This window comes from Aegilops tauschii, chromosome 7, assembly GCF_002575655.3.
Source record: "Aegilops tauschii subsp. strangulata cultivar AL8/78 chromosome 7, Aet v6.0, whole genome shotgun sequence".
In the NCBI taxonomy this organism is placed as follows: domain Eukaryota; kingdom Viridiplantae; phylum Streptophyta; class Magnoliopsida; order Poales; family Poaceae; genus Aegilops; species Aegilops tauschii.
In genome coordinates this window covers 252,350,429-252,377,888 of record NC_053041.3, presented here as the reverse complement: position 1 = coordinate 252,377,888, position 27,460 = coordinate 252,350,429, and the positions used below count along the sequence as shown (strand labels likewise).

The 27,460-nt window shown below is 43.8% G+C and overlaps 3 protein-coding genes across 53 annotated transcripts; all 3 read right to left on the bottom strand.

Annotated features, from left to right (window-relative positions):
• Window positions 1–2,394: 2,394 nt before the first annotated feature.
• On the bottom strand, window positions 2,395–5,638 carry LOC109774346 (uncharacterized). 2 transcript variants are annotated; one of them, XR_005763400.3, is made up of 7 exons: window positions 5,089–5,638; window positions 4,385–4,708; window positions 3,780–3,960; window positions 3,509–3,701; window positions 3,126–3,274; window positions 2,947–3,046; window positions 2,395–2,691 (listed from the first exon to the last, which is right to left on the bottom strand). XR_005763400.3 is itself a non-coding variant. In XM_020333064.4 (6 exons), exons 1-6 carry the CDS (start codon window positions 5,229–5,231, stop codon window positions 2,999–3,001), a joined length of 1,038 nt encoding a protein of 345 aa, XP_020188653.2. In that variant the 5' UTR covers window positions 5,232–5,637; the 3' UTR covers window positions 2,395–2,998. The 2 variants fall into 2 exon arrangements, 1 of the variants encoding a protein (XP_020188653.2); XM_020333064.4 differs by having other exon boundaries at window positions 2,395–3,046; window positions 5,089–5,637.
• Window positions 5,639–11,243: 5,605 nt separating this feature from the next.
• On the bottom strand, window positions 11,244–19,035 carry LOC109774302 (uncharacterized). Of its 50 annotated transcripts, none has more exons than XR_012188384.1 (14): window positions 18,631–19,034; window positions 18,433–18,495; window positions 17,584–17,767; window positions 16,901–17,367; window positions 16,363–16,835; window positions 15,914–15,985; window positions 15,607–15,704; window positions 15,212–15,468; window positions 14,538–14,691; window positions 14,417–14,444; window positions 14,137–14,253; window positions 12,981–13,094; window positions 12,719–12,879; window positions 11,244–11,725 (listed from the first exon to the last, which is right to left on the bottom strand). XR_012188384.1 is itself a non-coding variant. In XM_073502814.1 (14 exons), the coding sequence occupies exons 9-13, from the start codon at window positions 15,336–15,338 to the stop codon at window positions 12,806–12,808; spliced, it is 381 nt and encodes a 126-aa protein (XP_073358915.1). In that variant the 5' UTR covers window positions 15,339–15,468; window positions 15,607–15,704; window positions 15,914–15,985; window positions 16,363–16,835; window positions 16,901–17,258; window positions 17,320–17,367; window positions 17,584–17,767; window positions 18,433–18,495; window positions 18,631–19,035; the 3' UTR covers window positions 11,244–11,725; window positions 12,719–12,805. The 50 variants fall into 50 exon arrangements, 22 of the variants coding, with proteins under 22 accessions (XP_073358915.1, XP_073358920.1, XP_073358914.1 ...); XM_073502814.1 differs by lacking the exon at window positions 14,137–14,253 and having other exon boundaries at window positions 14,538–14,575; window positions 16,901–17,258; window positions 17,320–17,367; window positions 18,631–19,035; XM_073502819.1 differs by lacking the exon at window positions 14,137–14,253 and having other exon boundaries at window positions 14,538–14,575; window positions 16,901–17,041; window positions 17,320–17,367; window positions 18,631–19,035.
• Window positions 19,036–21,159: 2,124 nt separating this feature from the next.
• Window positions 21,160–26,244, bottom strand: LOC109774304 (uncharacterized). The gene is made up of 7 exons (XM_020333027.4): window positions 25,780–26,244; window positions 23,650–25,149; window positions 23,298–23,555; window positions 22,859–22,939; window positions 22,069–22,225; window positions 21,553–21,986; window positions 21,160–21,361 (listed from the first exon to the last, which is right to left on the bottom strand). Exons 2-7 carry the CDS (start codon window positions 24,805–24,807, stop codon window positions 21,305–21,307), a joined length of 2,145 nt encoding a protein of 714 aa, XP_020188616.1. The 5' UTR covers window positions 24,808–25,149; window positions 25,780–26,244; the 3' UTR covers window positions 21,160–21,304.
• Window positions 26,245–27,460: the final 1,216 nt, after the last annotated feature.

Here is a 27,460-nt window from a genome sequence, read left to right as displayed (position 1 = left end):
ATCTCTATTTATCCCTTTCTGTTGCGGCCACTTGTTGGGCCCGTGAGCTTCGGGAAGGATGGTGTCGCATGCATATCGACTTCTGACCCCCGGCAGGGGTCGGTCATATTCATTCATATATATATATATATATATATATATATATATATATATATATATATATATATATATGGCGGGCGGCAGGATGCGATGCAGGGCATGGCGGGTTTCTCTCTCCTTCTCTTCATGTTTTCTGGACAATCCAATAGCGTCTGGCACAGAAGTCATGCCAACGCGGACGACCTTGCCGGAGCGTGCTTGTCGGGGCATCGATCAACGGATTCGCACCGGCGCTCTACTCATGATTTCCCTAAGCAGGGTAAATGCTGAACCGAGTATCGCATGGGCTCATCGACGTTGATGACACTAGGACCCAAAGCAGCTCGATTGTCGAAAAGTGAGAGTGGCAGAGAGAGAAAGAGCCATGTACCTTCGCGCATCGCCCTCTCCCCCGAGCCCGTGGTGCATCCACGCTGCTTGATCCGCCCGGGGCGGTCTCATCGCCCTATTTGTTGGCTTCCGCCGTTGTTGTGGCCGCGACGGGAGGAGGTGACGGAGCTCGGGCAGGGGAAATGATGTCATTATCCCACTCTGTCCCTGTCCTTCTCCGCCATTCCTCGGGCGCCATAGTCGATGATGAGAATGGCGATGAAGATGACGCGCTGCTTACGCTCTCGGGTTCGCGCAAGTGATCCCCCTACTTGGCGCGCCAAAGATGTCGTGGGAAACCATGGCCACCTATGGGGCCATGAGCCCCTTTTGGTTCGGCGAGGGGATGGGCACGTTGCACAAAGAGCGCAGAAGCGCAACACCGCGCGACAGAGATCACACGGGCAATTTTACCCAGGTTCGGGCTGCCACGAGGCATAAAACCCTACTCCTGCTTTGGTGGATTGATGGTGGAAAATGGTGGAGAAACGCAGTGCTCTTGCCCGGCAAGGTTGCCTCGGGGCAAGAGTGGCTACGCGCGTATGAGTGTGCGAGGGTCTGAATCCCCTCTACGGTTGCCATGGGCCTCCTTTCATAGATTAAGGGGTCACCACAGTGGCAAATCAGTCTTTACATATTGATTAGATAGCAAACAGTGCTATCATACCTAACTCTGCAGGTTGACAGAGCGCATTAAATGCGCCACTCAGTGTCACATCACGGCTTGCCCGGCAAGCCCTGCCGGGCTGTTTTGTCAGCTTCGCGCCTGCTTGCTTGACACGTATCAGGACGGGTGTCACTTGGAGGTATTTTCTATAGGAAGTGGCTGCCATGTGACAGGGAGCAGCCACTTAGTCACTTAGGAGCTTGACACCGCACTGATCGACGACGTGCGTCGCGGTGAGGTGGTGAGGTGGGGTGGTTTGTCTCCGCGAGCCCCGGCAGGTCGTTGTGGTGAGGTGGTGCGGTGGGGTGTTTTGTCTCCGCGAGCCCCGGCAGGCCTGCCGGGGCAATCCTGGAGGCTTGCTTCCAGGGCAACACCAACCTTGCCAGGCTCGCCTGCCCGGCAAGGGAGGTTCTTTCCTTAGTGATATCTTGCTTCTCTGGCTTGACTTGGTCTTCTTGATCCGCATTTTTGATCCTTAAAGAACTGATCCTCACGTCTTGATCTGATCTGGGTGCTTTGCCGACCTGGTGGTCGACTGTCCGTGCACGAGTCAGGGGGAAATATATACCCATGTTCGTTTACCTCGACAGACACTTGTTAGGAAGGATAGCAAACAATGGAGATTTCATACAAGGAACAGAAAGCAAAATATTATCTTGACGATGGTCACTCTAGTATGTCTCATAGAGCGAGGTAAGAACTGCAGCACGGAACAACAAAAGGATAATAACCACAAGGAGCATTGAGCTGTGCAAGTAAACATAACACCGATTTTTTTTAATGTTACTATTTTTAACAAATCCCAAAACTATATGTCCAAATTCGTAAATGACACTTCTATTCTCTTCAGCCTCGCTTGGCCCAAAGAGGCCCTTTTCTGACTTTGTTGGGCCGAAGACCACTCTTCCATCTCCCTTAGACCGAAGAGCCACCCTTAGTTCTTCGCACCCACTCTTAGTTCACGTCAAGGCCGAAGAGTGTCCTTCATTCACCATCAACCCTACCCTCTTATGCCCTTTACCTTTTTTTAGCAACTCTTCTGCCTTTGCGTGAACGAAGAGTGGTCTTGGCCCAACAGTGAGAGCAAGTAGTGGTCTTCGGCCCAACAGAGTCCGAAAAGGGCCTCTTCGGGCCAAGCGAGGCCGAAGAGTCACTCTTCGGCCTATGGGAGGCCGACGGGGTAACAGAAGTGTAATTTATGAATTTGGACATTTTGTTTTGGGATTTGTTAAAAAATAACATTTTCAAGAAAAAACACATAACACAACTCCAAGAACTAGCACGATAATACACGCCACAAACAATAAAAATATTTGCTTATTTCCACCACAACTCCAACAACTGTTAGCCCAACTACAGACTAGATAACTGTCCGCGAATCAACCGAAGAGGATGCAAGAACTGGAGATGAACTATTGCTGGATAAAATGCAGTGTAAAACTAGCGTGCACACTAGTGAAGCAGACTTGCTGCCGTGGACACACGCACACACCTAGTAGTGAAGCTAGCTCACAGACACACACTTGAGAAAGGAGTAATAACCGGAGCCGGATCCTCTAACTTAGATAAGGGAAGTCACGGTGCTACAGTATTCGTCTAATGTAAAATGAAGAAGAAATGTTAAGGACTATTAGCAGGTTATTTATTTTTGATAATTACTGTAGATATAAAATCCAAAATTAATTTTACCTCACCATTAACTTGTTTGTATGTAATTACTATGAATGTACATATTAGATCTGTAATTTAAAAATTAATTTAAATTATTTTAGCCTTAATTGTATGGATAAACAAAAGGAAAGTTAGGATACTATAGCTTCTCTAACATCTCTTGTGTATGTTAGAGGATCCGGTTCGTAATAATCATTGTATACCGTAGATGTATCTCAGCCTAGCTTCCTCAGCTGTCACCTGTAATAAATAGAAAGATAATAAGACGACATCCAAGTGACAACCGGTTTTTTAGTATGACCAAAGTTTTAGTATGTACATCTTCCTTAGATCCTGTCCACGTGTTAGGACGGCTTCTACACCCACCAAATGGCAAATATACGTTCAAGTGGCCACCAGAGTATGCATCAGCCTTGTCGGGGTGCTTCATATCAGTAATTCCATGATTTATGCAACCATAGCAGTGGCCTTCATTAAAAAAGATCAAAAGACAACTGTCATACCTCCGTCATATCATTGGGTGAGGGTAAAACTTCTCAAGATGCAAGTTAAGACAACAATGAATTTGCTTTCTGAATTCAAACAAGAGTGGAAAAGGACAGGATGCACAATTTTGCCTGTTGTTGAACAGATAGAAAGACAAGATCCATCTGCAACTTTCTAGTGAATAGACTGGTCTTTCTGGCCTCTGTCGATACTTACCATTTTCATTGGATTCAATCTTGCAGAAACAGTTGGCCACTAATTCATCGCATGTTCCCTCTGTCACTTCAGCAAAGAAAAGATCCTCAGTTCCATCTTTAGTCTTTGTAGTGAAATTGAAATGCTTGTACCACTTATAGTCTTCACAAATTGATCGATAGTGCAAAAAATCCTTGAATTCATATGCAAGATCCTAAAAGAACGGGGTGGATCAGCAATCATTACATTTAAGGAAACATGACACAACGATGTGAAGGCGAGAGAGAGATACCCCAACAAGATTGTGATCCTCATTATACTTGTCCAGTAAAGCTTGAAGCATTAAACTCATTTGCTCACGGGTATGATCCACTACTTCCTTGTCTGAACATTTCCTTGTTCTGCCATCAGGCCAGTAAAGAGCCTTTTTTATAACCATGTCCATTCCAGAATCCCCAGCTTGCTCGTTCCACCTACAAGTGTATCATTAGGTTCTGGAAAAAATATTTACTTGTTATTGTAAAAAGATGCGCATCCTCATTTTCAGATCCTAATCACCAGTGTTTTGTAACAAATGAAGAACCGCTAGATGGGCGTCCCAAGCTAAAATTTAAATAATTGTACAAGATACAATTCAGATGCGGCAGCTCGAATATGTACTCTCTTAATTTTGAGCTATACTTGCGAATTATGCTCTAGTTCAAACTGTTGAGATAATTTAAGGTATTCCACAACAGGAACATGAAGAGGAGACCAAACATATGGTAGCATTTCTGCGGTCAACTTGACAGCTCTTATATGGTATTATCTCAGGGAAAATAATCAAGTGCAGATGCAAGTATGTAAACAGGAAGAAATTGAGAAGAAATAGACATGGAAGAAATTGAGAAACCATACAGCGTTTTATGCCGCTTGTCATCAAGATAGCGCTCAATAGCCTTTTCAACTTCATGTAAGCTCTTGAATGGTCCACCGAGACGAGGATATGTGTGGAAAAATCCTGAACGATCGATCCTGATGTAAATACTGAAGTACCAATCAGGAGGGTCGTTGACATAAATGGTTGGCTTCGGTGGCGGGGTCTCAGCTACAGCCTGTGGGGAGGATGAGGAAGTGGCAGTATCCTTGAATGCCTTATTGCCGAGCAACTTGCTCAAGTACGAGACAGACGGTTGCGGCTGCGTCCGTGCGGATGGAGGCCCAGCCACATGATCCTGGCACCTGAATTAAGTAAATCGATGAGTAGAAGTTTCTTCTTCTTTCTGTTTTATAAAGAAGACAAAGAAAAACAGAGACGCGGACGGCGGAACATTGCAAGGGCAGCAGCATTCTTATGGTGAGTATAGAAGTAAAATAGCGATTCAGATTGACATAGGAGCTGAGTGAACAGTTCTTAGCAGCATTCTATGGACAAAGCTTAACAGAAACGATGAAAAAAATTGCTGATTTGTGTAAAAGTTGATAATTTGTTGTTGCAACCATCAGACAAAGTAGATTAGACCCACCTCCCTAGCTAGGCAAACGATAAACTAGATTTCTATCCACGCCTTTTCTGCTGATTAGTCTAGATGATAAACCTACACGAAAGATGGCAGGCATACGGGTTTGGGGGCGCGGGACGGGACAGGCAGTTGGGCGGGGACGGCGCTACCGCAGGAGGGGGCAGACAGTTGGGCGGAGGTGGTGTCGCGCCGCCGCCGCCGCCAACGCGACTGAGCGATCCGCCGCAGCACGGGCCGCGCATCTAATATATACGAATAAGAATATGAAAGAATTTTAAAGGGTTGTGAGAGAGAGAGATGGCACTTGCGTATCTAGATTATTCTTAATTGCCATTGCTGCTAGAGCCTGATTATCCGTCAACTTTCTTCTCGATTGGGACTAGTCGACGAGATGAAGATTATACCATGTGCCCTGGATTGGTCTCACAAGTCACAAATTAAGAGGCTATCTTCGTAATCTCCCCCTATAATAATTTTATTTATTCCTATACCGGCAAAGCATTCATTGTCTACGAGTCGTATTACTAGCGGTACCGGACACCGACCCAAACATCTCCCTTTCTTAAAAAGTTTCCGAGTCAAAACAATTGTGCTGAAAACTAAACTAAACTACTCAAACTCCTTTAAAAAAAAGGACGCCGATAACGCCACACGTGTAGCATATTAGATATCCGCTCACACATCATGTATGGCGTGAGCAGGAGGCAGCCCACACGGGTTGTGTGTGGGCGAACATTAGAATTGCCCACATGTGTGGGCGCAGCTACATCGTGCCACACGCCCAACAAGTACTATCATCTCCATCCCGGGCGTGTGGCACGAAGCAAAAATGCCCACACGTCCTGCCGCAACTACGTTAGGTACCCCGCGGGATAACGATTTAGTTGCCATCCGGGATGGCAGATGTAGTTATCCGGGATGACAAATATAGTTGTAAAAGTATGGCAACTCTATCTGCTTTTGTTAACTATAATTGACATGTCTAATTTATGGTAGTTGCCGCGTGTAATCAAACCATAGTTGCCGTGTATGATTAACTACATACCACATATGGTCAAACAGTGGTTGCCATGTGTGTTTATCTAGTTATCACGTGTGGTACAACCATAGTTGCCATGTATGGTTAATCACAGTTGCCATGTGTGTTTATCCTGGTTGCCACGTACGCGCAACTGAAGTTGCCGTCTAGCAACGAATCACAGTTGACATATGTGTTTACCTAGTTGCCACGTACGCGCAACTGCAGTTGCCATCCAACAACGTACGAGTGTGGTGTGGGCGAAAAGCAGTTCGCCCACACACGCGTGGACTAGGTGGTGGCTGTGGGCAGAAACTAGTTCGCCCACACAACGCAGCTGGCAAACTGCATGCTGCGGGGCGTGTGAGCGAACTCTCCAGCGCCCGCACACCAGCCCCGTCCTACGTGGCACTCAAAATCCGCCTCAATGTGTCAAGATTCGTGCAAACTCGACTGGACGGTGATCTACGCGTGTGGGCGAGTTGCAAAACTGCCACACGTGTAATCGTTAGTATTTTCACAAAAAAAAACTACTCAGACGCTGCAATTTTAGATCCAAGCAATTATTCTGTTTTACGGCTCCCTGAACTCGGGCAGGTCGTGTTTTCAAAACAACGCATATAAGTTTGAGATCATTTTGGAGATCACCAAATGATGGCAAGTAGGAGTACATTTTTTCTCAAAAAAGGAGTAGAGTACATTAATAAATCTTGTGTGCCTTAAAAAAACACCTTGTGTGACTGCTTTTGTTTTCACGAATACATAAGAGCTTGCGTATCTTTAGTTGATAGTAGAAGAAAGAAAGTACATAGAGTACAAGGTGCCCCGGCAGGGTTCCAAATCAGGAACGAAAAAGGGCATGGAGGGCGGGGGGGGGGGGGGGGGGGGGGGTGTCGAAAAAGAGGTTACCCCCCCTGCATCAGAATGATGCATGTGGTCATCTTATTAATAAGCAAACAGTTAAACAAAGTCTTCATGTCTCAAAAAGTAAAAAAAACTCACAAAAAGCAAAAAAAAACATGAAACGGGATAGCCACAACCGGCGGAATAAAGATAAATAGGAAACTAAACACCTATCCTATTACATGACCCACATCCAAACCGGTCGAAATAACCCGCGCTACCGTCTCCCACCGAATAGACCCAGTAACCATACGCTCTCTGGCATCCGTCGGAGTGAGTAGCGACCACATACGGATAAGTGTAGTGGCCCGAAAAATAACCTGCAAAAAATGATTATGTGTTGTTCTGTTAAAAACCAAATCGTTCCTGCAGTTCCATACAGACCATAATAAAGCACATACTCCTACACGGATATGTTTTGTTGTTTCTGACTCCACTCCATCTAGCCACGTCCCAAATAACGTGTGGATGGTAGTCAGAGGAGTAATGTTAAACGCTATGTGAACAGACCGCCATAAATTGTTTGCCATTGGACAATCAAGAAAGAGGTGTTTGATAGATTCATCATGATCACAGAAGATACATCTTCGAGGTCCTGTCCAGTTACGTTTTGCCAAATTGTCCTTAGTTGGAATGACTTGTTTATGGACAAACCACATAAACACTTTAATTTTTAAGGGCACTTTGACTTTCCAAATATACATAGATCGAGGGATAGAGCCAGAGTTGATAATATCCAAATACATGGATTTTAAACACTCTATTCTTGGTTAGTTTTCAGTGCAACTGATATGGCTGTTGAGAAAGGTGAACATCCATCAATCTTCTCACAAGATGGAGCCAAACTTTCCAACGGTTTCCCGCTAAAGTCCTCTTGAATTGAATATTAAGAGGGTTGGACTGTAATACTGTTGCAACATAAACATCTTTACGCTGAACAATATTATAGAGAGAAGAATATTGGATAGTTAGAGGTGTCTCTCTTAACCATGTATCCTCCCAGAATCTCGTGGAAGTACCATTTCCAACGATAAATTTTGTCCTTTGGAAGAAGGCTGATTTCACTCTCATCAGTCCTTTCCAAAACGGCAAATCGGTCGATCGGGCCATCACCTAGGATATGGTTCTAGAATGTAGGTACTTATTACGCAGAATCTGAGCCATGTGGCATCGGTCTCTACAGATAGCTTGTACAGCCACTTGCTGAGAAGACATCTGTTCTTCACCTCTAAATTTTCAATGCCAAGACCACCTTGATCTTTTGGTTCACAGATAATATCACATTTAGCAAGTCTGTATTTTCGTTTTAACTCATCGCTCTGGCAGAAAAAGTGCGATCGATAGAAGTCCAGTCTTTTCCGAACCCGAACTGGTACCTCGAAAAAGGACAAGAGAAACATTGGCATACTCGTGAGCACCGAATTAATGAGAATTAGTCGGCCTCCATATGACATAAGCTTGCCCTTCCAGCAGCTTAGTTGTTGGGAATCGTAGCATAATTTAAAAAAATTCTACGCTCACCAAGATGCATCTATGGAGTCTACTAGCAACGAGGGGAAAGTAGTGCATCTACATACCCTTGTAGATCGCGAGCGGAAGCGTTCCAATGAACGTGGATGACGGAGTCGTACTCGCCGTGATCCAAATCACCGATGACCGAGTGCCGAACGGACGGCACCTCCGCGTTCAACACACGTACGGTGCAGCGACGTCTCCTCCTTCTTGATCCAGCAAGGGGGAAGGAGAGGTTGATGGAGATCCAGCAGCACGACGGCGTGGTGGTGGATGTAGCGGGTCTCCGGCAGGGCTTGGCCAAGCTTTTGCGAGAGAGAGAGGTGTTGTAGGGGAGGAGGGAGGCGCCCAAGGCTGTGTCTTGTTGCCCTCCCTCCCCCCCCTTTATATAGGCCCCCTTGGGAGGGGGGGCCGGCCAAAACCCATCTAGGGTTGGGGCGGCGGCGGCCAAGGGGTGGAAAGGGGTTGCCTTGCCCCCCAAGGCAAGGGGGAAGCCCCCCCACCCTAGGGTTCCCAACCCTAGGCGCATGGGGGGAGGCCCATGGGGGGGCGCCCAGCCCACTAGGGGCTGGTTCCCTTCCACTTTCAGCCCATGGGGCCCTCCGGGATAGGTGGCCCCACCCGGTGGACCCCCGGGACCCTTCCGGTGGTCCCGGTACAATACCGGTAACCCCCGAAACTTTCCCGGTGGCCGAAACTTGACTTCCTATATATAATTCTTCACCTCCGGACCATTCTGGAACCTCTCGTGACGTACGGGATCTCATCCGGGACTCCGAACAACTTTTGGGTTTCCGCATACATATATCTCTACAACCCTAGCGTCACCGAACCTTAAGTGTGTAGACCCTACGGGTTCGGGAGACATGCAGACATGACCGAGACGCCTCTCCGGTCAATAACCAACAGCGGGATCTGGATACCCATGTTGGCTCCCACATGTTCCACGATGATCTCATCGGATGAACCACGGTTCGAGGATTCAATCAATCCGTATGCAATTCCCTTTGTCAATCGGTATGTTACTTGCCCGAGATTCGATCGTCGGTATCCCAATACCTTGTTCAATCTCGTTACCGGCAAGTCTCTTTACTCGTACCGCAATGCATGATCTCGTGACTAACGCCTTAGTCACATTGAGCTCATTATGATGATGCATTACCGAGTGGGCCCAGAGATACCTCTCCGTCACACGGAGTGACAAATCCCAGTCTCGATCCGTGCCAACCCAACAGACACTTTCGGAGATACCCGTAGTGCACCTTTATAGTCACCCAGTTACGTTGTGACGTTTGGCACACCCAAAGCACTCCTACGGTATCCGGGAGTTGCACGATCTCATGGTCTAAGGAAAAGATACTTGACATTGGAAAAGCTCTAGCAAAAGAAACTACACGATCTTTTATGCTATGCTTAGGATTGGGTCTTGTCCATCACATCATTCTCCTAATGATGTGATCCCGTTATCAACGACATCCAATGTCCATGGTCAGGAAACCGTAACCATCTATTGATCAACGAGCTAGTCAACTAGAGGCTTACTAGGGACATGGTGTTGTCTATGTATCCACACATGTATCTGAGTTTCCTATCAATACAATTCTAGCATGGATAATAAACGATTATCATGAATAAGGAAATATAATAATAACCAATTTATTATTGCCTCTAGGGCATATTTCCAACATTAGTTTCTTTTCAAATCGATCCTCAATGCACTTCCATTCTTTGTTAGATAGCTTGCTATGGCGAATTGGTATACCCAAATATGTAAAAGGCAACGAACCTAATTTACATCCGAACAATTGTTTGTAAGCTTCTTGTTCGTCTTTAGCTCAAAACAATTCACTTTTATGAAAGTTAATCTTTAACCCCGACAACTGTTTGAATAAGCATAACACAAGCTTCATGTTTCTTACTTTTGCCAGATCATGCTCCATGAAGATGATAGCATCATCAGCGTACTGCATAATGGACACTTCTCCGTCCACTAAATGCGGGACGAGCCCGCCTACCTGGCCATTGTCTTTAGCTCTTCCTATTAGAATTGTCAACATGTCCACTACTATGTTGAACAAGATAGGTGACATCGGGTCTCCTTGCCTCAGACCCTTGTGTGTCTGAAAATAATGACATATGTCATCATTCACTTTGATTCCGACACTGCCTTTTTGCGTAAAAAAATCTACCTGCTTTCTCCAGGACTGATCGAATCCTTTCATCCGCAAGGTCTCCTGTAGAAATGGCCATTTAACCTTATCGTACGCTTTCTCAAAATCCACCATAAAAACCACCCCATCTAGTTTTTCATGTGGATTTCATGGGGCGTTTCATGTAGGATCACAGCCCCTTCTAGGATGTTTCTCTCCGGCATGAAAGCTGTTTGAGATGGCTGCACCACACTATATGCAATCTGCGTTAGCCTGTTAGTCCCCACCTTGGTGAAGATTTTAAAGCTGACATTAAGAAGATACTAGTAGGATGCCCGTGCGTTGCCACGGGCTAACAAAATATATGCTACTAAAAATGTATATACAAAGAGAAATGCCATGTGATATGGGAGTGATAGACAACATGCGATGATATTGCATGCTTTTGATGCGGTAGATAAATACATCTCCTCGTCATCTTTCCCTTCCCCTCCCTATCTCACAATCTTTTGTTCTTCGTGTGTTTCTCATGGGGCAAGCATAATCATTGATATGAATAGTCATGAAAATATCAGATCACTACAACCAACAATCTATCATCTGCTCCAAAATTAACACCTATGCTTATTATACATACCAAAAAAAACTACAATGTTGCAGTCAAGACAAAATTTTGAAAGAGTATTAATGGACCAGCCATTGACAAAATGATTCTGTTAGTGTAACGCAGACCAAACGACATGGCACGCACACCAATCTATTCAGGAGTATTACATTAATCAGACAATTTGTTCAGCACATGGTAGCTATATAAACAGACCAAATATCGTTCATGTTGACAGAAATTAGCAATGCTCACGGCTACATACGAAATTGGCCAGAGACAATTTTCTAGCATCTTCTATTTTTACACAGCGTCACATGCCAAGTTTTCAAAGATTGAACTTAATAAAGACATGCCTTCACGTCCATGCAGGAGATTTAGTGTCGATCTGCCCAATAAATTGCTCCGATGCTGGCGACGAATCTTTCGTTCAAGCTTCTATAGCCCCTCCGCCGCATAGATCTGGCCGTCTCCACTCACTCGCCTCATAGGCAGCAGCTGCTCCACGTGCACTCATTTCTGTCTCCACTCACTCCCCTCATAGGAATACTGAACCATAAAAATATTTTCAGAGTATTAGGATTGTATCATGAATTATGTTCACTTCTATCAACACCTCACAAAGCTTTTGTGTTTGGTCAGAAAATTCAGCAGATATGAAGGTAAAATGAAATCATCAATACAATTCCCACCTACACTACTGCATGGAACAGACATGAAATGTCATGGAAACTGTTGAAACTTACTTCTCTGGAAATACAGAGCGTTCAATACTCACTTGCACATAATTCGCAATTAGCACACAGGTTTCATCCAATATGTAGATGCGGCAAACAGGAGCACATACTTGGATAGAGCATACCGCATGGGGGCGAAGCTCCAGTCCAACACTTCCCCAGCCCTCCAATTTTATTGCAGTACTTTGTATGTCATAGGTGCCCTTTATTCACACGTGTAGTACTATTTTTCGTTGACACGGAAACTTCCTAGACTATTACCTCAAATACAAGCTCCTTTCATTGATATTTGTGGAGCACTTCTAAAAAAACCGAAATCTGAAAGTAAAATCACTGTATATAACCAATTTTATCTTCTTGGCAAATGAAAGTATAGCTAGCTATAGCTTTGTATCAAAAGTGACAGAAGAATTCAACAGCAGTACATTAACATTAACTGAGACCTCAGGTATGGGAGTGTTTTTGTCGCACGCATGCACATATGTGTGTATATGTATATGTGTACACACACACACACACACACACACACACACACACACACACACACACATATATATATATATATATATATATATATATATATATATATATATTGGGAGAATATTGCCTTGAGGCAAGCAAATAACAAATTATAAATTTGACAAGCATGTTGGTCGATATTTAAACAGGGTAATAAATAAACCAAGATGTGAGACTATTCTATGGTGTACCTAATCAAAAAAAATCCTTTGTGATTCAGTTGTATATATGTAACTGTAGAAAAATATTGACATACGCAAGAGTTAAAAAAAGCACCATGTCATACCTACACGTATTTGATTTGTTCCCATGTTCTATCCACCTTCCCATTCTCCACTAATTCCTCCTTCAAGTCTCCATCTTCTGACTAAATTCAATCAGATCTGAAGCTCATGCATCCTCCTTTTTGTATTGGTCTTCGTATGGTCTTCCTACCTTTTGTATTGCCTGCATTTATAGCACAGATCTAATTTTTGCAACCAAGATTTGAGTTCCCAATTAATATGATGTGTTACAAATTTTGTAGAGTACTAATAATTTCTAACGACCCTTGTTGGCTTTGCTTTCTTCTACTCGGAAATACCAGAGCATCTTACGAAAATGAAGCTTTCCAGTACTACTCTTTGCAATTTTAATCCAAGAAGCTCCACGACCATTGTAACCTACAAAAATGAGGAAACATATATCAGATTCAGTGACGTTGTAGTTGTGTTCTCTCCCATAATAAGCTAGTCAGATGCATCTTTCCAATACTACTCTTTAGTAGTTTCGCGCCCTAATGGTAAAGTATATAGATGCAAAAGGATTTTGCATACTACTAAAATGCATAGCCATTCCAATACACCGAGCCAACAAGCACATTATCGTTGTCGGTTAGTGGTTGCCGGTTGTCTATGCTGGTTGTCTCCCTTATCACTTAAGGGGCTTTGGCGAGACCAAGTTCTAATCTCTGCAATTTTACTTCAATCCTCTGCATTAGTGTCATTAATTCAGTGGCGCCATCCGAGCTAGCGGCACTACCCAATCCAATTTCCTATAAATCATTATTAACAACTCTCTTCTCTTTTTACATGTTTTAAAAATCTGCATATTTTCTTGGAATGATTTCAGTAACATAATTGAATGGCTCGGTATATGCTCACATATCCCCGCTCTTACAAGCTACCATAAAGCTTGTATCAGACTGGTAGTGTATACTATATTGCTAACTCTAAGATTGGATTTTGTGTTAACTATAGACAACAACAACAAAGCCTTTAGTCCCAAACAAGTTTGGGTTAACTATAGAATCTTGAAAAAAGAAATAGTGGGCTGATTAGATATAATAAGATTTAAAATAGAAAATAAATGATGAATAGCAAATGACCATTTTAATCAAGCGCTAGAAGTCGCTGCACACTTAAAAAAACAAGCTAATTGCACATCAGCTCCGTCTCGATTTGGTGCCACATTAGAATTAGAGGAAATTTAGAGAGGCAGATCACATTCTTTGTTTGTCTAATGCCAACTTTAATCATACACTATGAATCTACAAAGTTGACTTGTCCAACAAATTTGTGAATTTAATTAGTGTGACTACTTGTTGGAAAGAAATCATCATCATATGACAAAACAAATACCCAAAATATGTTCCCATCACATGACACAACCAAGATGTGCAGTCAACCATGAGGTTTGCAATGAAATGTAAGAACAAAGAATTACAGTCGGTTGGGTGGGTTGTGGTCATGTGTGATGAGGATAGTGAGCCCGGCAGCGTAAATGTCGTCAGTTATCTGCTCCTCCGTGGACGCTGACCCAAACACACTGGAGCCCGACTTGCTGTAGATGAGCGACAAGATACCCATCTGGTCATTAGTGGACTCCCTAACAGAAGGGAGCCCATAAATAGGAGGTAAAAAAAGAAACAAAACAGAGTGCGAGTCCCCAAGAACCACATAACGACCAGTTCAAAAAAGAGAAAGAGCCACGAATCGATTCTCACCTGATAGGTTGTCCTCTGTGTATAGCACCTGAAAGTATTGTCGGGAGATAGAAAAGGAGTAAGGGCACAACAGAATAAAATATCATGTCATGATGAGTAAAAGGTGTATGTTTGAACATACCATCCTATGGCTTTGTTTGGCGAATATCTTGGCATTCCCTGAAGAAAAGGTTGGCCAGCAGCACAAGTTTAGGTCCTAGTTTTCAGTACAATCAGTTCGGTTCGATAGTCTCATTTGCCGCCATAGTGTTTTGTTCTCTAGTTATACGCCCATCCTGAAATACACCAAATAACTTGATTTGAGATATGGTCGACAGTGTTTTTCTCATTGTTCAGTAACATGCACATATCCTTTTCTTAAATGCATAAACATGATTCTTTTAATTACAAAGGCCAATAACCAAATAACATGCACGCTTTTTAATTCATTGTTGGATTGGATGCAAATGTAGCAACAACCTTTTCTATTATGAACAAAAGTGTAACACCAGCCTGGTTGTCAGAAATTAACTATAGTTAAAACCCACTAAATATGGTTGGATATAAATTATAAGAAAACTTGTTTGTTTAAGAAATTAAAGCATGATTAAGAAGTTCCCTTATCTCTAATTGATGTGATCTCTACCACAGCAAGGCTTCTATGTCTGAATATTTAATATACAGTGTTTTACAGAGAGTTTATGTCAGAAACTGGTTCCCTAATTTTCTGATACTCCACCCACGTAAATCTCGAGACTTGTAGCAAAGATATATATGTAGCACAACAAATAGCTCTCAAACTTGATAGATGCTTACCAGGGGACAAATGGGCAATGTCTTCACTTCTCTTGGCAGCATGAACATTCTTCGTATACAATATGTCTGTTTTGGATGCTTGCATCATGGCTCCACCAATGGACACCCTACGGTTTACACCACCCATCGAGTGTCTAGGCGCCTTCTTTATACTTTGAGGCTTGGATGGACTTGGTTTTGAACCGTAGAGAGTTGAACACCGACCGTCCTTCTGCCCACCCCTCTGCCTCGAGGTGGATGCTGACTGCCCTCCATCCCTAGCCGACGAGAGAGAGTGGAGATGAGGAGAAGCTAAGATGGGGCGAAGACGGTGGTGGATAGTATGTAAACAAACATTGCAAGTAATAGTATGAGAACCAATTGTAAAGAAAAAGGACAACCAAAAATCAATTTACCCGCACTTTACCAAATTTGGCAAAATACTCTTTGAAGTCCTCCGTTAAAACTATTTCTTTATGAAGCTTGTATGAAGCAGAATCTACATGATTCTATTCTGCAAGAGACACCACTCTTAAGAGAAATAAAATAAAATAGGAACTTAAGAGGTCATCAGGCAAGACATAAGAAAATAATGACTACCATGCAGCAAAAATAGCATCAAGACCAGGTGCGAGTTCACAAACCCTTATGATGATCTGGTATAGTTCCTAGGGCTGAAATTAGGGAGGAAATTGCAGTAACATTAAACCTGAGCGTGCTTACCAATGAGGCGTTGATACAAACTGGATTCTGTCCTGGGCATCTCACTCTTCCAATAAGAAACGTAAAACCAACCTAGAATAGCATATCCGCATAGTCAGGGTAAGACCGGAATCCAAATGCAAGAGGATCAGCACATAACTTTATGCCCAAAAACAAACATGTCATCATTATGTTGTTAGTATCAACTATGTGCAGATTATCATACAAGATTTCCATTACCCTGAACATTAGTACAAGAGACGAAAAGGAAACCTATAAACTAAGATTTCTAAAATAAACAGAAGAAGCTACTACTGTGCATCATATCCCACAATTAATTCATGATGCTAGCGAAGCTGTACAAGAGCCCAAAAAGAAACCTATAGTATTAAGTGCAGACTTCATCTGAATAGCCTTGCTTGTTCAGTGTTCCTAGTTATTGTGCGGACTTTAATCCTAATTTAACCGACCTCATCCGGGTCTCGAATCAAATGTACCACAGCTCAAAGAGCCGCAAATCTGAAGATATACTAAAGAGCCGCAGTTTTCTTTGCTTCAGTCTTCCGCCCTAAAATATAAAGCGCCCATTCAACCTGCAGGTTGCAGTTTCAAGTAATCACAAGGCAAAACAAGCACAAGAAAGTAGCCTGAACCCTGCAAGCCAATTGTTTTCCTCACTTCTGAACCCACACTATGTTGGAAAATGTTCCGCATCACGAGTGCAGACGTATCAAACGGACCAGTCCAAACTCTAAGCATCAACAAATTCAGTTTTGAACAATAGAACTCAAACGAAACAAAGCCGCGAGAAACCCAACGGTGCAGCCAGGAGCAAATCAAGAATCTCTAGGTGGTCGTTTTGAACACATACATACAAATAATAATGGCAGATTGATGATAAGCTACAAGCACCACTACAATTTGTACGCACTGCTTGGGTATCCTGCAAATAAAACAGAGGTAATAAATTCCTTATAGCTAATCACGTGAATATAGCAAATTGATTACCTGTGGTTTGATTCCATGTCTCTATCCAAAATAGATCAAATCTGCAGGACATCCTAGGCTATGAGTGGTCAGCTGTAGATGCTGTTGCTTGTGCTTTTGCACCAAAGGGGCCAGAAGAGCCCCATCTCCCTTCAACAACCTCTGAATAGTAAAGAACATCATATAACAAGTAATTAGGAAAAAGATAGTCTAATCGAAATCAATTCGTTCGAATAACCATATGTGCATAGTGACAAAAGTATGTTTCACAGGGGGATTGCAAAGTATGTTGCAGCCTCAGAAGCAAGCTTCATGCGTTGCTGATGCTCAAAGTTGATGTATATATATTAACCCCACCGTCCCAATAAGGTGAATAAATCTGCGAAAGAAATAAACTTGGCTTAGACCCAAAAGTAAGCTAGCTTTAAATAAATCCTTACTGATGGCGCCAGTCATATAGGATTGCCCATAGCTTTTGCACTTTCTCTCTGCAATCAAATTCAATCACCATGACATAAATCAACAATATATACACTCCATTGCGAACATACAGAATGGGGAGAACCAAAACACCTTGATGTATTCATATTATCCATAAGTTGTAAGGATGGAGCTCCAAATGCAATAGCAAACATGAATCGTATTTCTTAACTGTGGTAAGACAAAAAAATTTGGGATGATTAAAACGAATTAGGAGGATGAACCTGGTGGGGGAGGGTGTCGTCCAGAGCGGTGCAGAGTGGTCACTGGAGGTCAGCCTCCCTCCTCAGCTTCTTGGCGGACGAGGGAGGCTATGGATGGCGATGTATATGGTGAGCAGCCTCTGGCCTCCCCTGCTCCCCCATGATCCTGCTCGACGCCCGCGCTGCCCATTCACCGCTGCCATCGCTTGCCAAGTTGAGATTGAGTGAGAGAGAGAGAAAGAGAGAGAGAGGAAAAAAATAGTGGAGGGAAAGCTCAGAAACTGGTGCTCATACAAAGAAAAGCAATCAGATTATTGGATACATGTGGTTTTAGAAAAAGCAAAAATGTAATACATACAACATCCACTAAAAACTGTAACAAAGTTTGCTCGATTGATGCCAAACCTACTGTGAACTTCACGCTAGGCACAACAATATCCCCTCTATTTTTTCAGTTCAGAGCAACACAAAATGAATTATAAGGATGGAAACCTACTGTGAACTCGTTTTCTGATGGCTAGCAGCAACATAAAACAACAAACACTTATATAAACTGAACCAAAAAAGAAAATGATCCAGAACTGATCCAAAACGTCATGTTCCGATTTCTGATTTTTTTTCCTCCAATCTCCTGCAGACAGGAGAGCAGTATTGCACTAAAAATAAATAAACAAACTTGAGAATCTAAATACTACTGTAAGGCGTAAGATGTCCTTGGCATAATTATAATAAAGAAGGGAAAAACTGAACCAAAATGTGGTGTGCACCTCACGTCCTCAATGGATGCATGCACAAGATGCTGCTGCAGGTGATAGATATTGTGAGCCACCTGGTGGTGGGGGTAGATAAGATTGGATGGGGGAAGCTCACCTCACGTCTAGGCGATGGCTGCTCCACCTCCTCTCCTCTCCTCTCCTCTGGCCGCTGTACCACCTAGAGACAAGTGAAGAGAGAGAGAGACGTAGGGGTCAGAGGAAGAAGAAGCCGCCTGCACATCACTCACTCACTCACGCATCACGGGAACAAGGAAGAAAACCAGACGAAGAAGAAGAAGGAAGGGGATCTGACCTAGGGCGCCATGGGTGGGGCTCGATTGCTAGGGTTTTGGGCGGCGGCTACGGGGTGGAAGGAGGTTGCTTTGTGGTGGAGGAGCCGAGCCGGCGGCGGTCCTCTGCTGGTCGACGCAGCCAAATCCATGAGATCCAAATCCTTCGCTTTCGCTCGACGCGCTAGGGGCGGCTACGTTGGCCTCCCCGCCTTGAGATCCAAATCCATCCCGTCACCCGTATTCCTCCCTCATCTGGCCATGGAGATCAGCTCATCCTCTCCCGCGAGTGGGGCGCCTTTGATGTGAGACCGAGTGCAGCGGCGAAGGGATGAAGGGCGGCGGAGGCGAAGGGATGAAGGCGGCGACGAACGAGGGCAGGGAGTCTAGCGTGCGAGTCGTTCTCGCTCGAGGGCATGCGACTTTGCTCGTACGTCCGGGGTTTTTTTTCGCTGGTTATTTTTCGTAGGTTTTTTTATCGCTGGTTAATCGTGGTAGATTTTTTCTTCGTCCTGAAGAGCGCGGGGGCTGGTGGAGGACTCGGTACGTGGTTTTTTCGGCTAGTGGCGGGTCAGCCTGAGGTGGGAGGAGGTACCAAAATAGGTACAAAAAATCGGGTGAGGTGGGACGAAAATAAATCTGAAACGGAGACTACCAACTGAGACATTAGGAGTAGAGATATCGGTCTAAACTGCTCAATCCGCACCGCCTCTGTTTTCTTAGGAAGTAAAGTTATCATTCCGAAATTTAAGTGAAATAACTGCAAATGCCCAGAAAACAAATCATGAAACATTGGAAGCAAATCACCCTTAATAATATGCCAGCACCTTTTACAAAACTCAGCCGGAAAACCATCCGACCTAGGTGTTCTGTTATTCTTCATCTGTGAAATTGCCTCAAACACCTCTTTCTCTGAAAATGGGGCGGTCAATATTTCGTTCTCGTCCGTCGCAAGTTGAGGAATATCCTCAACCATAGACTCGTCTAAGGACACAAAACTATCCTCAGATGCCCCCAAACAGCTGCTTGTAATAATTGGTGATGTATAGTTTTAGGTTCTTATGTCCTAAAATCGTCCCTTCATCTTGCTCGAGCTGAAAGATTTTCTTCTTTCGATGCTTGCTATTCGCAATCATATGAAAGAATTGTGTGTTATCGTCCCTTGGACGACTTTTCGTACTTTAGCGCTTAGCGCCAACTTCAATTCTTCCTCTCGAAGCAATTCTTTCAGTCTCATTTTCGCCTCCAATTTAGTTTCCAGCTCTCTGGTATCTAGAATGGAGGACTCGGCTTTTAAATCGAACGAATTAATAAGGTTAAGGAGCTTTTCTTTTTCAACCTTATAAACACCACTCAAATGTTTGGCCCAACCGCGTAAGAACTATCTTAAATGTCTAATTTTATTCTGCCATCTTTCTAGGAGGAGGGGTGGTTACAATGAGGAAAAGAGGACGTTGGCTCATGGGAACTACTCAGGGAGGATGTTGCCCAAACCGATGTTTTCAGCGGAGCCCCAGAACCAGGCTTCACTGATGATGGGGTTGAGAAGATTCGAAAGAGAGGGAGCCTCGTTTTGGAACACGATGTTGTCCCAATGCTTCGGGAGAAGCCATGCGCCTATAAGTAGCAAGGAGGAGAGCCCTTTACGGGCAGGCACGGGCGTGTACGTGCACGAGCATAGGCACCAATCTTGAAAATCGGTCAGTCTCGCCTTGGTGGACTCGAGGTGCATCGGCACCAGGAAAGGAACTCGTGCCATAGCTGTCTCGAGAAGGAGCATCCGAAGAGCAGGTGGTGCATACTCTCAGGCTCTTGGTCACACAGAACAGGCAGAGGGGCGCGTGAGGAAGCCCGTGCCTGGCAAGCCGATCAGCAATACGCCCACGCTTGAGTACTCCTGATGCACCCTGTCCTTACGGTTTTCTTTCTATTATGAAAATTCATGTCTAATACTAATATTGCACGTATATACTATGTCAAATAAAACATCCAAATTCATACGCAGCTTGTAGCTGTAGCTTGAGAAACAAAAGGACAAATTCAAGCTGATACTGTAAATGGGCTGAACTCCCAGCCCAGTTTGAATTAGCTACCGTTCATCTCCAGATTTGTCTTTGTTTCTAGATATGTGTTTTAGTCTTGGATTCAAAACTTGTTTATAGATGATTGTTCTATGTAGTTCCTATCTCATAATTATTTTGAAATTTTTATGTAGTTCCTATCTCATAGTTATTTTGAAAATTTTCACGTACGTACGCTTACTCCAAGCATGTGTTCCTGGGAACACGATACACAATATTCATGATCCAGAATATTGTATTACCTCTGTCCCAAATTACTTGTCTTAGATTGTCTAGATATGGATATTCGTATCTAAACAAATAATCCCTCCGTCCCAAAATAAGTGACTCAAGTAGTCAAGTACAAACTTGAGTCACTTATTTTGGGACAGAGGGAGTATAAGACAAGTAATTCAGGACGGAGGGGGTACATCAGACTTATGGACGATGACCCTAAAAAGTTTCAAAAGGCAGAAGCAGAAATACAGAAAGTAACAACTAAAATGAGGCATTTTATTGGAAGATAAAACCTGTACATTTTGGGGACTGCTGGCAAATTAGTGGAATAAATATATACAGAGTTTTCGTTTATCGGTGTGCCACAGCACAGGCTATACATGACAGCAAAAGCAAATTTTCAGTTGCTTATGTCGAAGTACTTGGGATCAGCAGGGAAGTCGTGTTCCACCTTCAGCTGCAACAGAAATGGAATCAGCAGATTAAATCCTCGAATTTAGCCGATCAACCAACAAGAGAGCAACTATTTATGCGTAAGCTGAACGACAAACTTTACATAGGTCTTCTAAATTGCAAGCGGATGCTCGAAAAAAGAAAACCTGGAAGAAAGCTGTCACTAGATAACTTTCAAGATATTAGGATGATTACCTCGCCTTCATCTGCATCCGAGTGCCTCTGAGGAAATACAACTCTAAGATCGTTGTAGAGATAGAATCTCCTATCCTCAGTCACCGTATTGCCGCTGTGCGGTACAGATGATGGATCGGATTTGCAACGTAGCATAGATTTTGAGGATTTCTTCGAGGCGGGGCAGAGAAACCGCAGGTGCAAAGCATAGCGGAGCACGCCTCCACCTGAACTGTCGTTGATCCTGGAAGACGCACAACATGATTTCTTCGCACCTGAGTGGACGCTGTCCATCTGACAGCAACAATCATCAGAATCAGTATTGTTTTGCTTATTCCCAAGAGAATTGGGTTTATCTGATTCCTTCATGTCAGTGCCCGATGAGTAACATTTTGTGTTTGTGCGTCTCTTTTCTGATTCATCAGCTGAGTTGCATGTCCGTCCCTGCCCGCAGTCTGCAAAGACAAAGAAATAATCAGAGACTCAACATATATAATTTGGATTCAACTCTTGTTATCAGGCTATCAGCTCCATTACATTCCAAGCATAGAGTTCCTCGTTGTGCAAGTTCACTCCCACATGAGACACACTGAGCTTTCGGGCCAACATTTGTGTCACTGGTCTTGCTTTCTTCTTTCACTATATTAGAGGGAGAAACAGTGGGAGACAGAGTGACCTTTTGCCGCATGAACGTCTGTCTCATTATACACAAGGGAAATAAGATGAGATGAGGGATAGAGAAAACAAAAGGTGGTTAATGTGATTATATAGACACTAAATCCTTTGAGAAAAAGGAAAATATTTCTCTGTGCACGACATGATACTTCTTAAGTTAAGGTATGCACTAAATGGTGAATTACCTGTTCTGTGTCCTGATCTCAAACTTAGGCGACCCACTTAGTTACTTTTTTTAGGGGACAAGGAAGAGAGAGATATTACTCAGGACGTAAGTTGTCCATACAGATTATATGGTCAAAACTAGGTGGAACACTTGCTAAACAGAAAAAGTCTCCATGTAATCTAGCATGGCATGCCAGCTCGTGGGCTGCCGTATTTCTCCCTCTTTCAATCTTCCTCACTTCCTTAGGCAACCCGCTTAGTATAGATATAGTGATTAAGTGATAATATAAAACATGAGGACACACTATGTGCATGATTCCTTAGGTGTAAGGCTAAAGCTAAGGGAAAATGTTATAGCATGGAAGTTGCAACTTGCAAGCAAGGAAGGACTAGATATAAAGCACATTTGTGTTTTGGTGCTAGAATAGCCTTTGGTTTTCGTCAATATATAAAGGATAAGGAGTCAACTAGTCATAATATTTTGTACCTTGGTTCCAGATGGCATGTCAGTCAAGTCGTAGTTGCAGAAGAATGTATGGAGTGGGGTCTTCTCAGGGTTGCTCACAACCTGACGAGGCAATTGTTTAACTCAAGATGGGAACGCATATAACAATTCAATACAATTTCAAATAGTAGCTTAAATATGCATAGAAATACACCAGGTGCTGTGAGAAAAGGAAACCTAGCCATCACAAGTGAAATTTGGTTTGGCACATTGAAACAGGTCTAGAAAGTATACAGAGTTGTGTTTTCTGTTGAAGCAAAGGCAGACAATCCAAAATGGCTTGTCAAACGAGATATCTTCATTACTATAAAGCATGACTAGATAGAGAAAAGATGGAGTGGTTAATATAGACAAAGTATTTGCAAAACAAAATGCACAAGAACAAATATGATCATGAGCTAAGGGTCAAGCAATTTAGTACCAGTTGAATGCGCCCCTTGGCAGGGATGCGTAAGCGACTCTTTGCTGATCTTGAATCATTGTTACTAAGGCTTCTTTGGAGTTTTGGGCTATTGCTGTTGGCTGCACTAGTGGACAATCTACCAGCAAGATCAATAGAAGAATAGTACAATAAGGAGCTATCCTCGTCGATGCTTGCTACTGCAAATGTAAGTTTCTGAGTTGGGGGAGAGAAGCTACCACCAACAATATTCAGGACAGCTAAGAAACCATCAATTGTCTGCATCCACAGAGAATTAAGCAATCAAATTCAACAGTCAATACCCTGGAATTGTAATATTATACTAGATGATGAACAGAAAGAAATATTAGACCTGATTATCTTTTCCATAAGAAAGTCGGCCAGACAAAAGGGATTCCTCAAAGGAGACAACTAGTGACCTCCTTGCAGGGAGACTCAAACTCCGTCCATAACCAACTCGCGGAGACGTGGGTGGAGATTCAGAACCCCAGTTTTGATATCTTCTACATGAACTTCTTTTAGGGGTCATAGTATCATATTCATCATGTAATCTGTTAGTTTCCTCTACCACATCTAGCATCCTAATTCCATCAAATCCTCCCTGTTCCTTCAAATCTAGGAAATCATGTTCAATATCTTTCATTACATGCCTTGGAGATCCTGTAGTTTTGACTTTATGAATACGTCTAGGGCTGAGAGGAGACAGTGAGAGCGGAGAGTGTGCTAATTTTGCACTGGCAGCTAGATGATCATAATAGGATAATGACTCCTTGTTCCCAAGTAAAGGGCCATCAGTGAAATGATTAGAATTCATCCTATTGACATCAAATTCTGAAGTCCGACTGGACCATCTAGGAGTCGGACATGCCTGTGACTCAAAAGAACTGAGGCTTCCAGTGTTTACCATTTTATTATCTTGGAAGTCAGAACTGTAGAGTTTCTTACCTGGCTCGAAATGCTGAAATCTAGCATCACCAGAAGCAATATTCAGTGAATCACCATGGAACGTTCTAGAGAGCACATTTTTCAACGGAGGCAGCAGTCTTTTCCTTGCCTGAAGTTCATGCTGATCACATGGTGAACCAAAATTATGACTGGCCACAGATGGACATATTGTATCCAGTTCTGCTGTATCAGGACCTCCAATACAGTTTGATTCAAAGCCCACAACCCTTGTTGTGGGCATATGGACAGCAGGCTGCTGCAATTTATGAGAAGATCTAGAATTTGCATCTCTAAAATCATCAATTCTTAATCCTTGGAAGTCTGTGAGTCCATCAAACGCATGGCTGTCTCTAAAATACCCGTTTGATTCATCCAGGGAATCTGATGCAATCTGTCTACTGAAATTGCCAATCGATCGATATGAAGCCTTGCCATTTGGGCTTTCTCGAGGAAGCCCGTCCAAATCGCAGGCACCAACACCATTGGTACGTGAAGGGCTTGACACAGGTGTCCTTGATCCTGTAGAGACATCCTCCCTGACTGAAGAAACTTGGGGTAAACCCATCGCAACCAATCTCTGATACTCAGCGAGAAGGAAGACCCCCAATCTGTAATCGCTCCTGCAGTACACCTATCCAGTTCCTTTCCACGGCCCTCTCAGTATCTTGCCATTTCAGTGTCCAAATCGATGCCTAGACAAATCATCAATTGAAACCAATCACCACCGGAAGGGCCGAACCACACCGGCATTTCTGGTTCAGACCCACTGGAAGCAACGTTACCATCTTGCCACTACTAATCATGCCCCCTGGCTACCACAACTGGAGATGACACACAACTTGGAGGCTGGGCAAGCAACCAGGGACCTGGCCTAGGATGAACCATGCGAGAAGATCACGTCACAGCCCTGCAGAAACGAATCGACAAACATTGATTCAGCAAACTGATGAGCAGACAGAGGCTCAATTGATCCTATCACTTGGCTACACCCATGAATACAAGTTCAATTAATCCCACTACATGACCAAGAGAAGCTCAATTGCTAACTATTCTTACACCCATCACATGACTAAACCCATGAATAGAAGGAGTTCAATTAATCCCACTACGTGATGAACAGAAGCTCAATCAATACTACGTGCTACGGTTACTATATTTAGCTCAGGAGCAACAAACTTGTCAGTATTCTATATCTTCCGCCTGATGCATAGAAATAGCAAGTTCCCAACCAATGATTGCGCATCCATCACAATGCTATCTACTCCACTCCATACTGCTGCCCAGACCAGGCACAAATGGAGACATGGTCAGCCAATCGCCGAGCAAACAGACATGCATGGGCTAAACCTCAAAACTACCGAAATCGGGAGCACGGCAGCGGCCAAATTTGAGGAAATGAGAGACCCAAATTTGGGGACGGACTGCGGAAACCGTCACCGATCGAAACGAAGAACCAAATTCCCCACCGATAAACGGGCAGAGCCCACCAGAGCAACGGGAATCGCAGAAATACAAGCCGGCGGTAATAAAGGTTTACCTGCCTATCCATCCATGGAGCCAAATGGATTAATCAACAGCGGCACGGCCCGTGCCGCCGAATCGAATCGGGGTGCCCCGAGATTGAGGGCCGCTTCGATCCGACCGCCGGGAACCAGCCCGCCCGGGGAGACTCCGCGGCTCAATCGCTCCGGGCGATTTCCGCCGGGCTCTCGACGTCCACCTCCGCCGGACCTTCTCCTCTCCTGCGTTCTCCTCTGGCTGCTCTTCTTCGCTCCCCTCTATCGCTTGCTGCTCCAATGGTGGGTATATAATTCCGCAAGCAACTAACCAAGGGTCCTTGATTAGGCGCTAGAAATGATGATATTTTCTAGAGGGGAAACGCCGGGTTGGGTTGGGTTAGTAGCAGCGGCAGCGGCAGCGGCATCTGGATGTTTCCAATCAGCTCGGCTGTTTTGGTTTCGCTTTTGTTCTCGTTCGGTTGCTTTTTTTTTTCTCCGGAGTGGATAGAGAAAATGTTCTCGCGTCTGTTTTGTGGCTTCTGTTTCTAACATTCAGGCCCTTCACGTCTCACAGATTCGGTTTCTGAGACTCTGGGGCGGTTGAGCGGCGGTGGTTAATGTACCGGCTTCTGTAACAAATTCTGTTGCTGCCCAGAGGACATATATTTCTTTTGTAAAATACTTATATCTGTTATCTGTTATAAAAGTTAATGGAAAATACAAAGCACATCAAACATAATAAAGATTACATCCGACCACTACTGCAATCAGAACGAGGCACCGACATGCCATTGTCGCGGCTCCCATATCAGACCCAGCCTAGCCTAATCGATGACAGTTGAAAAGTTTTCATGAAGGTACCCTAAAGACCAGCACCATAAAGCCATAGTCGTCGTTGTTAAACCATTAAATCGATCTAAAACACCTGACATCAGATCTTGTTGTTATGCACGCACGCAAGTTGTAGGAGACTATACCGAACCTCCGTCTTAAGACGGACGACTGATGACCTGTACACACGAAAACACATCTTTTCAAGGGCCTGTTTATAGTTTCGCAGAAGAAAAGAAGACTAGATTCAAAACAGTGGACTGGACCTACTCCTTGGGCGGCTAAGATCCGTACGCTCTACTTTGGTATCAAATCTAAGACCGGTCAGACTGAGAACCTGGTCCATTTCTTCCCAATGACACTCCCCTGCCATGATGCATCATCTTTTTCTCGCTTCATCTTTTTTCCTTCCCTCGGAGTAGCTTTGTGGTACCTGAGCGATGGACTGCTCATTGGATGATGTAAGAATCTTTTACAGTACTCTACAATAGAAGGCTCAATGGACCAAAGTAATGTTGACCACGACAGAAGATGTCATTTGAGATTTGAATCGTGGCACAGGACTGTCCACTAGCGGAAACAGCGGCCAAAAGGCGATGTGGATTAGGGACGAGAGAGAGAGCGCTTGATCCAGAGCACCACACACCAATGATGAGCTAGCGGGAATGATATTATCTACAGATTAGACAAAGCAACGGTCGATCGCTATCTCATACGTGTTGCCACAATTCGGTAGTTTCCAGCTGAAGGAAGAATCATGGTCCATGATGAGGCCACAACCCCACAGCAACGGAAGTTGCTCCACATGTGGTGGAGCTCTCCTTTATGGGTCGCGTTCCACCTGTTGCTTTCCGCGTATATACTAATCTTGGAGACTGCCTCGCCTGT

Bases quoted from the DNA above. Each gene is read 5' to 3' on its own strand.
- LOC109774302 (XM_073502814.1), bottom strand. From the start codon at position 15,338: ATGGGTGGTGTAAACCGTAGGGTGTCCATTGGTGGAGCCATGATGCAA. The intron at 14,576-15,211 runs GTAAGCATCTAT...CCTTTTCTTCAG, and splicing joins CATTGCCCATTTGTCCCCTG to GGAATGCCAAGATATTCGCC. The intron at 13,095-14,416 runs GTGAGAATCGAT...TCATTTTTGTAG, and splicing joins CACAGAGGACAACCTATCAG to GTTACAATGGTCGTGGAGCT.
- LOC109774346 (XM_020333064.4), bottom strand. From the start codon at position 5,231: ATGCGCGGCCCGTGCTGCGGCGGATCGCTCAGTCGCGTTGGCGGCGGC. The intron at 3,961-4,384 runs GTATGGTTTCTC...ATACACTTGTAG, and splicing joins GACAAGCGGCATAAAACGCT to GTGGAACGAGCAAGCTGGGG. The intron at 3,047-3,125 runs GTACATACTAAA...TATTTATTACAG, and splicing joins GGACAGGATCTAAGGAAGAT to GTGACAGCTGAGGAAGCTAG.
- LOC109774304 (XM_020333027.4), bottom strand. From the start codon at position 24,807: ATGGGTTTACCCCAAGTTTCTTCAGTCAGGGAGGATGTCTCTACAGGA. The intron at 23,556-23,649 runs GTCTAATATTTC...CTGTGGATGCAG, and splicing joins CTTATGGAAAAGATAATCAG to ACAATTGATGGTTTCTTAGC. The intron at 22,940-23,297 runs GTACTAAATTGC...TTGCCTCGTCAG, and splicing joins CCAAGGGGCGCATTCAACTG to GTTGTGAGCAACCCTGAGAA.